At 27.9% G+C, this 14,097-nt stretch overlaps 1 protein-coding gene across 15 annotated transcripts in view; it reads right to left on the bottom strand.

Annotated features, from left to right (window-relative positions):
- The window catches only part of LOC107441724 (bromodomain-containing protein 3), a 61,008-nt gene that overhangs the window by 16,996 nt on the left and 29,915 nt on the right, over positions 1-14,097 (bottom strand). For 14 of the 15 annotated variants that reach the window (XM_016055083.3, XM_043044009.2, XM_016055080.3 and 11 more), the window contains 4 exons: positions 11,731-12,229; positions 4,531-4,701; positions 2,324-2,452; positions 1,299-1,439 (listed from right to left, as the gene is read on the bottom strand). In XM_016055083.3, the coding sequence (XP_015910569.1) occupies positions 1,299-1,439; positions 2,324-2,452; positions 4,531-4,701; positions 11,731-12,229 (940 nt within the window). The remainder of the gene's footprint in view (positions 1-1,298; positions 1,440-2,323; positions 2,453-4,530; positions 4,702-11,730; positions 12,230-14,097) is intronic. The other variant, XM_071181493.1, reaches the window with a different exon arrangement.

Below are 14,097 nucleotides of genomic sequence, written 5' to 3'. Positions count from 1 at the left end.
ATATAGATATATATATATATAAATGCGTTAACAAATTTATGAAATCCAAGATGTATGTGCTTGTGTGTGAAGTTCTAATAGCACATGTGGAAAGAGGGATTGTCTTTTTCAGATTAAACATAAAAGTTCCACTAATATACAGAATTTCTACAGAATTCAACACACTCAAATTGGTTAAAATTTAGACGGAATTGTTTAAAAAATATTATAATGTTTTGTAATGTTATCATTTCAGGAATGCCATTTAAATTAAAACTTTACATGGTCGGGTTTTAAACCTTTAAGCATTGGAAGTCTTTGGACAAAATCATTATTTTGAAAATTCCCTGCTTAAATTACTTTCCCATTAAAGAATAGGGGAAAACAGATTTTTCTTGAAGCAGAAAATGCAGCAACTAAGAGTTTACAAAATGCTAATACTAACGCTGGGTTAAATCATGACTTGTAAAGGATGCAACTATGATAAAGATGTTAGATATGTTAATGCACTCTAGGAACATTTTATGGCACCTTTAATAACTAAGGCTTCAGTTTATCTTGTTGAAAAGTTATATTTCTACTGTATAGGACTTACATTGTGATCAAGTATGAACAACAGAATGAATAGTTGGAATTCTCCAACAGAAAAGTAAACAGATAGAACAGCTCAGAACAAAGATAAAAGTGAATTCCTTTGCAAAAATAAAATATTTTTCTTTTCGAAAACATAAAGCAAAAATTTAGCAATAGACAATTCAAGTATTTTAGCAAATATAAAAATAATGGGACTAAAATTACTACAATGTAAGTATTAAATTAATAATTCCAAAAAAGAGAAGCAGTATTTGTCTAGGTTTTCTTGAGAGGGGGACTATTTTGTGAAAATTTAGACATAATTTGTGAAATTAAAAATTATATTAAAAAATCAACACAAAAATATGGATTTATCGTTTCTTATGAGACAAAAAAAAAAATTTAAGAAAAAGTATTTATCCTTAAGTTGAATTTGTGAAGGTACCGCTAAACGGTAGTGAATTTTGCTTGGACAGACCCCTGATTACCTAATTGAAAACTTCATTTGCTTCAAAATTATAAATTTGAATATTTTTGAAACGAATGAAGTTTTCAATCAGGTAATATTTATTTAAGTGTCAGTAAAAATTATTTTGGGAAACAGATGTGGAGGTATTTATAGTGGAAATATTTGACTGATACTTATTTAAAAATAAAACAGATATATTAAAATTGCTTTTTTAAATATAATTTTTTATATATAAAAATATATTAACACTTTTATATACATGTTTGAATGTATTTACCATTTTCAGAATCACTGCTGTCAGATGAACTACTTGAACTACTACTGCTGCTGCTATCACTATCACTAGTACTACTACTGCTAGCACTTAAACGTGTAGCAGCACCTCCACTTCCAACTACATCAATTGAACCTTCAGAATCTGCAAATGAAAAAAAAAGTATTAATGATGTTTTTTTTTCTAAAAACCTTCTAAAAAACCCTTCTTACATTAAGTGGCGAACAAAATAAAATGCATTAAATACAAAAAAGGGATGAAATATTGTTTCTAATGAGTATATTATTTGTTAAAAGATTACAGGTCTTAATTTAATATAATAAAGTTGTCAGATAAAACGATACTCGTAGGTTGAAGCAACTCTCTTATGGCTTGATATAACCCTTCTCATAAGATCACCTGCTTTATGCTCCAATTTAATCAATCCCCTTCAGGACTGCAAATTGATTGCAGTCAAATTTTTCAGCTATCACTCATGCCAAATTTTTCTTCTTTAAAGCAATGGCTACAGATTTTTTTTCTTTTGTGTCAACTAAAAAGTTAAAAGCTATTCTGTAATTGCTCTAATGAGAGGAATAACTGATTTTTCCTTTTGTTGCAGTTTTTAAAGTAGTTGGAAGACGCTATACTTCAGAAGCATTCTAGAACTGAGTTCTTCCGAGAAATAAAAAAAAAAGAAACGAAAAGGAATAGAAACGAGAAAACTCTCTACAATTGGAACATGAAAGGATCTCACATTTTGATTTTCAGAAATTATGTCTAATTATATGTGCATGAGTTTATACATTTTTCTGTGAGATAGTTTTTGTTTGCAACATGAATGCATTATAAACTTGTATTTTATTCTACACAAATGATTAACATTTCAGGAAGAAAAATAAAAAGTTCACAATACAAACAATGAAAATTATACATAAGAGGAAGGATAGATGAAATTTTAGATAGAGGCCACATTTTTACCAAACAGTTTATGACCTACATATATAACAAGCCTATATTAGTTTATATACAAAGAAAAAAATTAATACCTTTACGACTACTTTTTTTACTAGTGTTGGAATGAAGTTGTCCACTACAGTCTTGCAATCTTTTTTCAAGTTCAATCTTTTTTTCTTTTACATCAATATCTTTAGTTTTCGCACTTCCTTTATTTCTTCCTAATAATATAACATATAAAATCAGACATGTGATTGGTGGAAAAAGAAATTAGCTAATACATTTTTCCTCAATGTGCATTTTTGCTTAATACTTCATTATTATTATTATTTATTTTTTCTTGTACATAGAAGAGAATTAGAAGATTGACCTATTAACGAAAAAAGTAACATTTAAAAAATTGAAACAAATTTTATTTAAAAGAAAAAGTTTATTTAATAATTTTTTTCCTTATTAACACATAAAAGGATATATACATTTAAAAAAATTACATATTTCTCCTTTTTCTCACTTTGTGAGTCGTCATCACATAAAAAAATAAATAATAAAATTTAAAAAACTGCGATATCTACTGTAATTAACTTGAAAAAATATCGTTGACAAAACCAAATATATTTATTTCAAAATCACACGAATTGGACATGCCAGAAAGAAGTTTATTGGATGTACGTTTCTAGATTCACATTTTGTGATAAATAATTTTGTTTTAAGAATATCGAGATTTTTTTTTAAAAAAATAGGTGAAACTTAATGATAACTGTTGAAAAATTGATTGAAAAAAATAACGATAAAATTATAGCATTAAATAGTGAATACTCAGCTATGAGATACGAATTTCTTATATCTTAATAATATACAGATTTAAAAAAATCATGAGAAAATCAACAGCAATAACTGTCATAATTAAAATAAACCAATCGAAACATACATGGACTCACCGCAAATCAAGTGAGCCAAAAAGTAATACTGCATATGTGATTCGAATTTCCTGTTTCTTAATAATATTATATGAAAATTGCAGAATTTAAAAAAACCACATGAATAACAAAAACGACAACTGTGAAAAAGTCAATCGAAAACACGGCAGTATCGTCACATCAAAAAGTATTAATAAATGCACAAATTGAATTTTGCGTGTCATAATAATAATGTATAAAAATATAGGGATTAAAGAAAACACTGAGACATTTTTGACAATAACAGTCAATATAACAATCAAATCACCACACAGATTTATGATGGTATCGATGCAAATCGAGTGCAAAAAAACATATTACTCAAATGCAAATTCAAATTTAAGGTGTCGTAATAAAATCGGAATTTTGAAAACCGTGAGAAAAACAAATGCATTAACCGTAAAAGTAAAAATCAAAACACGGTGGTATCGAGTGTGTTAAAAAGTTATTACTGCTAAGAGGAATTCCAAATTCCCATGTTCTAATATCATAAAAATTAAATCAATCTAATTGTAGTCAAACAAAAAATTGGGACAAATCTATCACATAGATTAAATAACTCCTCGGTTGTAAATTAGACTTAAAATTGCAAAAAAATTGCTACTTATTAAAATAAATAACGATCTTTTAAATGTTTGTCATTTCCAAATTAAATTTTGGATTATCAATTTTATACTTATGCGTTTGGGTCTGTTGTTCATTAATTCCAACTGATGTTACTACAGAAAAAATTTTCCCATTCAAGTGTTCCAGAAACTTATCCAAAATTGACTTTTTCTCTAACAAATCTGGTAAAAAAGTTATCATGCGTAAATGAGAACTTAGAAATAAAAAAAAGAGGGTGCTGGTAAGGGCAGAATAAATGTCTCATTAACGAGAATTAGCCTAAGTAACTAAATTTTATTTTTAGATAAGTGAAATTCCAAGAGAACTTTCTTGGAATATAAATTATTTATTCACAGAAATCCTCGAATCAATGGCCTCTAATTCCGCAAATTAAAGGAAGAATCACATGCCTCCAAAATATAGCATTAATAATACAAAGGTAAATAACATACATTTATCTTTTAACATAAATGTAAGCAACATAAAAATTATTTCAATTTTAAACAAAAAAATTTTAAAAAAAATTTAAAAGCTAAAAATATAACTTCAACAAAAATTAAAATGTCATTAGAATAACAAATGTAATAATTCTAGACTGTAAATTAGAAAAAAAATGCCAAATAATAATATTCTTCTGAAGAAAAAATAATAAGCAATATGAAAATTTAAAAATCAAAGCTAATCAGGAAAATAAAGTTTAAAAAAAATAAAAATCACTTTCAAAGCTATCTTATTACCATAAGGCTTACGTGGCTTTTTCTTTAGACATGATGCAACATAACTTTCTAATTCTCTTAACGTTGATGGTTTTAATGTCTCAAAATCAATCTCTATTTCATCAGGATTGGAATCTCGCAAAGATGGCTCCCTGAATTGAATAATATGTACAACACGTCCCAGTTTATCACCTAAACCAGAATAAAAGCAAACAATTTAGGGTGTCAGCCCATGATAATATGTTACTTTCTTATCAGATTAAAAAAACTCACATTTTGACAAAACATTTTGTAACAAAATTATTTTTAAAAATATGATGCATTATTTTGAAAAATGTTTATTTAAAATTCAAGGCAATTTAATTTTATATATTTTTCACATTTTAATCTGGATTTTTATTGAGTCAAAATACTGAAGTTGGGTTCCTAAAATAACAAATTCAGTAAAAAATTTAAAGATTAGAAAACAATGCTTCATAATTTTGAGAAGATTAATTTCATAATTTGAAAATTTCTCTGTTCAGTCAAAACTAATAGCAAAGTAAGCATAAAAATTTGCAGCTTATTGCCAATATTACCTATATCTGCTGGTTTCCCATTGGGCCAGCAATTCTTTTTTTATTTACTAATGGTTAGATTAACGCTGCCTGTCATAAATTTGATATCATCTCAGTCAGAAGTATTGACAAGTGTCTATTGGCTTCACTTACTTTCCTATCAGTTTTTGCTGAATAAGTAATGAAAGAATTTTCGTAACTAGGAAACAATTTTTTAACATTTAACTTTTAAAATAAGCTATTGTTGCATTTTTTTTTTTTTTTTTGAAATTCATAACTTTGTTTGCAATTTATTAACAATTTTTTATAAACTATTTAACAGCAGATTTTAACAATAAGAAACAATAATCAATTTTAAGAACAATTTTTAATAAAAAAAACAATTTTAACAAGCAGTTTAAGAAACAATTTGAAAACAATGAGCAATCCCTTGCTTATTATCCTTGAATGATGTCAGTCATTCTAGTCCATACGCTGTACCAGCCCGCAAGCATAAGGTAATGGACTATTTAGTTAATTTTTAGTTTCTCAAAAAGTAACTTTTTTAACAGAAATAAATACACATTTATTCAAATAATAATAATATTCTGTTCAAATAAAACATTAGTAATAATGATTTGGTGCAAAATGGCATCTAGTACAATTGGAACAAAAACCAATTTGGCTTAATGCATTCAACAGTAAGTAACATTGAATTGTCTATTTTATAAGCATCTGTTGTTATTTTGCAGAATTTCTATTTATTTATTAAGAAATTCACCACTATAAACAAGTTATGCCATAAATTTTGATTCAGGTTATAAAATTCACATGTTTCAGCCTGAATAAAAACAATTACATCAGTTTTTTTTCAACATTTTCAGAAAATATTTTAATATAATGATTTTTATTTCATCATTTTTTTATAAATTTTGCAATGTGTATAATAACAAATCTGCAGAGTGGTTATTTTTTAAATATATAGTGCATTAAAAATAATGTATTTATTCATAAAATTTATTAACAGTGTATAGAATTTAATCATATTTTGATATCTAACCAATTATGGTTAGTTTTATGGTAAAGAAAAAAGTAGGAAAAAAGAGGAGTGTTGGAAAATAAAAAATTCACTCTAAAGTAAATTAACTAATTTTCAAGAATATTAATTTAAATCAAAAAATATCTACTTTCTACATTCATATATTTTTTAAAAAAATTATGCATATATACATTTTATACTATTAACCAATATAAATTTTAAGAACAATAATTAAAAATTAAATTGCTAAGTAATTGCTGAAATTAAAAATAAAATTCTCAAAGTGTAAAGTAAAACAAATGTTTTACTTTCTACTCTTTTTATTGAGAGCCACAATATTTTCATAAACAACATATTTATTCAGCAAAAAAAGAAAAAAGAAAATATTGTTTTTGCAAATTTTTGCATTTTCTAAATAAAATATTCTCAAAATAAAAACTTTATTATTTTATAAAATTTAAAAATATATTATTTTCCTATATAATATTTTAATAAAAAGGTTTTTTGGCAAGGAAATTTTTCTTTAAATTCAAACAACTCAAAACTTTATTTAATGTTAATCATTTATTGAATTTTACAATTATGATTAATTTACAATACAATTATTTACAATTATAATTATTATTAACACTGTAGCAAATTTTTTGGGGGGCTTTCTACAACTAACCTCTCTAGAACAAATATCCCTCCTGAAAGATACTTTTAATAATAACAAATATGCATGTTACTAATTTAAGGTAATAGAAGCATGTTTACAACAAAAAATTTTAAATAATAAATACCGATTTGGATAAAATAAAATTGAATCTAATTTTTTTTAATTGAATATGTAATATATTTTTATTCTAAAATTATGGGCGATATTCTGGCATTTTGTTAATCATCATCACATTAAAAAAATAATTAAAAATCATGAAATCTACAGCAGTAATTATTAACCAAAAAGAGATTGACGGCAAAGCTACATGAATCTGACTCTTTAAAAACGAGAACTAAATGTGTGTTCTGCTTTGAGATTCAGTTGTTGTAATAAATAGGATCGTATTAAAAATATCGAATTTTAAAAACTATGTGGAAATCAATAGCAATTAATATAAAATTGATAAAATCATTTCATTAAAAACTAAATAATCAAATGCGGGATTCAAACTTCCTATATTGTCAGAAATATATTGGGATATTTGAAAACATGTAAATCAATATCAATAACTGCCGAAAATACAATCCAAACACTACAGATTAATGACGCTATCCACATAAATTTAGCATATCAAAAGTGATTTTTTAAATGGGTGATTTAAATTGCACGTATAGAAATAATATCAACTCTGAAATAACCGACATTTTAAAGACTCCGAGGAAATCAGTAGCATGAGCAGTAAAAAATCGAAAAAATGAAGCAGAAAAGTTGAAAAAACAATTAAATTCTTACATAGATAGTAAATAAACAAATAAATTATATTAGTTTTATTCAATTGTATAAAACAAACATCAAGATTTTTTTTCTTTTAAGAATGCAAAAATCATATAAATAACTGCCGAAAGAATGATTGAAACACCAAATGGATAAAAGAGGATATCAGCCCAAACTGGGCGGGTCAAAGAGAGATTTCTGAAATTGGTTATTTGTCCTATTCTGGACTGGCTGAGCAAAGAAAGACATCTGGATTAAAAACAAAACAAGTAAAAATTCGTATTTATAAATGTGGAAAAAAGTGATCCTACACTGCATATATTTACGATGGAATTGGCATGAGCAATAGAGTGAAGTCTCAAATGAAAATTTTAATGTGCGTATTATATAAAAATATTAGATAGATTTAATTTCAACCAAATTTAAAAGAAAAGTGGGAAAACATAATGCATGGATTGCTTAATTATTTTGCTACAAATCTGAATTTGCAACAAATTCCCACTCACAGTCAAATTTTATTAAAATTTAAAATATAGTGTTCTTTAAAAAATAAATGAAAGGAAGAACAATATTTCAAGAGTTAAGTTTCTTTTAAACTTTCATGATTTTGGATTTACTTTCTATTATCTAACTGGAATTCTAACTGAAAATAGTCATTATTGATTTTTTTTATTCTCAAATAAGAATATAAAAAATCAGGAGCATTTTTTTTCTCTTCGAGTGAACGAGAAATGCATCAAATGCATCGATTTAAACTAATTCTGTGGTGGGAAAAAGAATCTCAAAAATATCTGCAGAAAAAGACTAAAATTTTTTACTTCGTTAATTCTTTATTTTTCACAATTCTCAAATGAGAATTGAAAAATAACCAGCATTTCTTTCTCTTCCAATGCGAGTGTAAGGCATCTTATTAATATAATTCAGGAGAGCAGAAAAATCTTCAAAACTTTTTGTAGAAAAAATAAATATTTTTCTACTTCCTAAGAGAAAAATCTTTCTGCAAGAACTCTAATGTTCTGCAACAATGTCACTATGTCATCGCGATTCTGCCACGGGATTATTAATTCTACAGACGTGCCAACCTAGCAAAATTAACATTCAGGAGTTTCCCTAACAAGAATTCAGGAGACTTCAGGAGGGGTAAAAAAAGGTGCATGGTATGCAACATTTGGCACTTCTAAGGAATTTTAAGTAAAAAATTTATTAAATATAAGAATGCAAGAAATTTTACACACTAATAGAGCAATAATTGTTTAAAAATATTAAATGGAAATAAAATAATTAAACACAGATTTAGCAACACAAAACTATATTAGGTAGATACTCTTTAAATAAATACCATTTCCTTAATAAAACATTATTCAAAAACCCGACACTGTAATAAAAATACACAAAAACTTTTAAAAAATAAACAAATTGAATAAGTATTTTATTTTAAAAAACCAATTCAATACTAATGTCTGTACAATAAAGAACCAATTATCCGGGATGCTCGGGACCATCGCTATCCCGGATGTCTTAATTTCCCGGTTTCCTGGATCGACAAAAAAGTGTCGTTAATCGATGTTTTATCAAACCCAAATTACAAGGAAAAAATGTAAACACATTTTAAAGTAAGAGAAAAAAGAAAAGCACTCCTAAATCTAAAAAGGAAAAAAATTGTAGAAAAATAAAATTTAAAAGAATAAAAAAATTTGCAAGTTTAGACAAGAAAAACAAGTTTAAAAAATAATTACGATTCCTAAATCAACTAATAAACAAAACCAATGATTAAATAACGCAATATATTTCATGGGGGGGGGGNAGTTTACGAGCTTGTTGCCAACCGTGGAAAAATACGCATTAAAAACTATAAAAACAGCAAGATACAATATCAATTCCAACTATCGAGAGTACGAGTTTCCCCACTCCTGAACGGACGTCACTCGATAACGACATGTGACGTCATTGCATTCAACTCCACACGAAAGAAGAGGAAGATTTCACCCGCCCCCAGTGTAAGGGGGCGGGTGAAATAGGAGTGTTTTTAGAGGTAACGTTGAAGAGGGGGGAAAATAAAGCATGTTCAGCTACGCTTCAGGCAGATGGTAGTTTGATAAGAGGGGATGGAATTCAAGCTGAAAGAAAAACTTACCTTCGCACTCGCGGAAAAATTAGGTAATTTTGAGTTTGGCCGTCGATCGCAGTAAAATTCGGGAGTTTTTCAAATCAATTCCGGAGGGCGGGAGAATAACTCAAAATTCGGGAGACTCCCGCAAAATGCGGGAGAGTTGGCACGTCTGATTCTATCTAGAATTTAACTAGGGTTTCAACATTTTCAGCGAATTTGGCTTCAAAATCACAAGCATTTCTTTTAAATCGCGAATAACGCATCTTTTGAATATAATCCTGAGGAGAGAAAAAAAATCTTTGGAAAAAAATTTGGAAAATTTCTGCAGAAAAATTGTTTACTTACAAAAGGATAAGTCTTTTTGCAAAAACTCTGTAATGTTATGCGTCAATGTCACCCTGATTCTGGCACAGGATTATTAATTCTCTCTAGAGTTTACCTTGAGTTTCAACTATTTGCTGAAACATTAATCGAAATCAGAAGAAAAAGCATGTGCATCACAATCTTTTTCCTTTCTAAGTTTTCTGATTTTATTCCTCTTCCTTTCATGTTGAACATGAATAGGCAAGCAGATACAGAAGCTGGCAAAAAGAATTCTCGTTCCACCACATTTCAAACTAACTAATTAGCAACAGCTGCCATAGAATTCAATAGAAATATTGCCTTAAAAAGTAAATATTCAAATGCATGATTCAAATTTTCCATACTGTTTGAAGTATATCGGGATATTTGAAGTGCATGCGAAGCATTGCATCGATTTCGATACTATCGGTGTGAATTCAGTGCTTCAAAAAGTAATTATCTAAATGCACAATTCAAATATTACGTGTAAATTTCAGTAGAAAAGAAAATTAATTTTTTTGTTGCTACTTCTCAAAAGAAAAATCTTTCTGCAAGAACTCTGTAACGTTCTGCGACAATGTTGCCGTGTCCGTCCGATTCTGCCACGGGGACCTTGAGATATTATTCTGTTCCTTGGCTCAAAGTGGGGTACTATAGTGGAAAAAGAATCTCAAAAAAGTACTATGTTCAAAGTGGGAATTACAGAAATGACAGATGATTTTAGAAATAAGAGAAAAAGAGGACTACCGAAATAATAGGAAAAGTAGGAAAAATTGGAGGTATCCGGTCCATGCAAGCGCCACAATGATAATGAAATACACATTGTGACGATATGATAGTATGGTTGCAGATTTGGTATTTAAAATAATTAATTCTTTAAAATAATAAATTATTTACAATTTTTCATTCTTTAAAAAAAAAGAGATAATTTAAATAAGAGTAATTTATCACTAGTTCAATTTCCCCAAATACTCGTAATTAAGTAATTGATCAAAAAAAAGGGGGAAAATGACACTTTAAATAAATTAAACAAAATTCAATTTCACTCATGTTGCTAACAGATTTCAGTAAATCACATTCCATTATATCACAACAAAACAAATTTTTCTTACAATGAATCATAATAAATAAGAAACTCGTAATGTAACAAAATTCATTAATATTTCTCTTAAGTGTTATATTCAATATTGAACATTAAATAGCATTCACTCAGATTTAATTCAGCCATTTTCCATGTAAGTCAATGTACCTTATCATATCTGTCAGGCATTTTTGAACCATTATTGACAAAATACTGGCATTTTTAGATAATTTATAATTGTATGCATCATGCGCAAAAATATATCCTAAGACTTTTGACCCTGAGAATTACTACTTCACAGAATTTATCCTTTACAAATCCTAACAATACAAATCTATCATAGAACTTTCAAAGGATTAATTCGTGGTTTAATCATTCTAACAAAAAGTAACCAAATTGAACAAAGAAATGGAACAAAATTTCTTTGCTCTTAACTAGATTAACTAAAAGATTTCATCTTACCATTTTATACTATTAAAAAAATAATCACTAAAATTACTAAAAGAAAAAAAAAAACTAATGCTTATACTTTCTTTCTTTTTTCATTTGATCTAATTAGTATTTACAGAGCTAATTTTCTAATGTAAAAAAGTTTGTTATAGAAAAATGCTAACAACTAAAGTAGACAACAGTTTTCAATGTCAAGATCCAAAAAATGAATGTTTCAGTATACAAGGAAAACACGAAGACAAACTTTACCTGGCAGCTTATTAATATCAAGACTTAGTTGTCGCTTTTCGTCATATGACATGGGTTTGGCATTATTTTCTTCCTCACTGTCCATATCATACACTTCAAGACCTTTAGATTGAGTAGCTGGAGGAGGACTTTGAGCAGCAACTGGTGGCTGATTACGCTTTCTAGGTTTAGAACTATTAGTCCTTTGTCTTTTAGTCTGATTTGTCGGTTTAGGCTGAGGTACAGTCTTAGCGGGAGTGTTCCTTGCTTTCCTAGGCTTAACAGCTCTAGATTGATTTGAAGGTGATGATTTAACTACAGGTAAAGAACTATATGAAGGTGATGCTTGAGGAGGAATGACTGGTTGAACAACAGTTTGCACATCAATTACTTCTTTAACTTTAACACAATCAGATGGGTCTTCTTTTATCTTTTTCTTTTTACGTTTCTTCTTTTTCTTATCTCTATGACTACTACTCTGCTTAGCAAGATTATTAATTTCTTCAGTCACTTTTTTCAGCTACACAAAGAGTAAAGAAAATTTATATTAACTCAAGCATATAAATTCATATGTATATATAAAAAAATTTAAACATTTAAGGCAATTTATCATGGCATTGAACTTTCACGAGCTTACTACTCTCTCTTTAGTTGATAACTAATCAACTTCCACCATTTTCACAAACTTACAGGTTTAAGGGATGAGAGTGGTTAGAGAGCAAAGAGGAAAAAAATCCAAAATTTATCAATAGGAAAAAATTACACATAAAAGATATGATTCCAAAATTACAAAAAAAAACGAAAAAAATCAATCAAATTACACATAAATTATTTTGAAATTTAATTACTAATACATTGTTTTCAATACATTTTCTAGCATTGATATATAAAAAGTAATTCAAGTATGAAAAAAAATCTCACTGTGTAAAATAATGAACATCCGATTTTCAGCTTAAGTATTTACTCCAACAGTGAACTTTAAAATGAACACAAAATTGTAATTTTATAAAGTGTATTTCAAACCAAGGAGTAACTATTATAGAAGAGAAAAGAGGTGAGGAAATGTTAGATTATATTGACCAATAAAAACAACAGAAAAATTTTTAATTACTAAAAGCTATTAATATTATAATCATAAAATACGCAATTCAAAGCGTTTTTAGTGTCTTTAATAAATTGAAGATTTTAAAAACAAAGCAATAGTTGCCTCATTTGCTTTTTGTAATGCATCTTGAGAAAATTTTCTTTTATAAAACACTGCTTAGAATTATGCATTTTAAATACCATCAAACTTTTCAAAACTTTTATTTACCATAGGTGAACAAAATTGTGTGTTTCTTTTTTTTTTTTTTTTTTTTTTTTTTTTTTTTTNTGCATATATTGAGTGTTACTATGTGGAATTACTAAAATTGATAGCATAATCTTGGAGAGTTGTTTATATTTAAAGTAAAATTTGCTCTTTTGAAATGCATAACATCAACCCCTTGTTCACCAATATGCTTGTCAGTATTGACAATTCCAGAAATGTTTTCCACTTCAAGAGAAAAAAATTGATTTGAAGTTCATAAATTGTTGTATCCTCAGATTTAATTAGTGATGGAAATAAATTTTTTTTAAAAAACTGAACACTAGAAAATCTTGCAGATTCTACTCTGGCCAAGTTGGCCACTTCAGCATTAATTATGTTCTGTGAGAAATGACATCTTCTCTTCTTCTTCCTTATCCCCAAAGTTAGCAGGGCTAAACAATGTCCATGAAACTCATGACCCGGAGGAAGTCGACCACCAAATGTGGGTTATTCAGAATGTCCCCTTTGTCCAGACCAAGACAGTCCAGGATATGTGGGGGAGAAGCCTGCATGTTGTGGCACCATGGGTGCAAGTTGGAAAAAAGGCCAAGACTGAAAATTTTTGGACTGAAATACCTAACGTACACAATACCCCCTTGACATATGCAAACTATCTAAGAAAGCTTTACCATAATAAATCAAGTTTAAGTAATGTACAAAAAATATTTATTCATCTGTGTTTTGATAAAATAACAACAGGACATAAGAAAGTAGACCAATAACGTAGACCTAAAAAATATTTTTAAGGACAGATATTTTTCTTCTTCCGATTTCCGTCTTCGAGTCAGTCTTGTTTCCGTCTTACTTCCGTCCGCGGACATTTTCGAAAGACGGAAATCCGTCCTGGGGACGGAAGACTTGCACCCATGTACGATATGAAAAGCACATTTTTGCATAAAACGTGATGAAAATTGACATTGTAAAGAAAAAATTCTCATTTTCGAAAAAGGAAAATTAAGCACGTTTTAAAAACACCCAATGAAAAAAGCACCTTTAAGGGCTTTTAAAAAACGAAAATAAACACCGAACAATGGAAGAAG

The sequence above is a fragment of the Parasteatoda tepidariorum genome, chromosome 5 (genome assembly GCF_043381705.1).
Source record: "Parasteatoda tepidariorum isolate YZ-2023 chromosome 5, CAS_Ptep_4.0, whole genome shotgun sequence".
NCBI classification, from domain to species: Eukaryota; Metazoa; Arthropoda; class Arachnida; order Araneae; family Theridiidae; genus Parasteatoda; species Parasteatoda tepidariorum.
The sequence above is the reverse complement of the archived record's forward strand: the minus strand, read 5'-3'. Positions and strand labels throughout refer to the sequence as shown.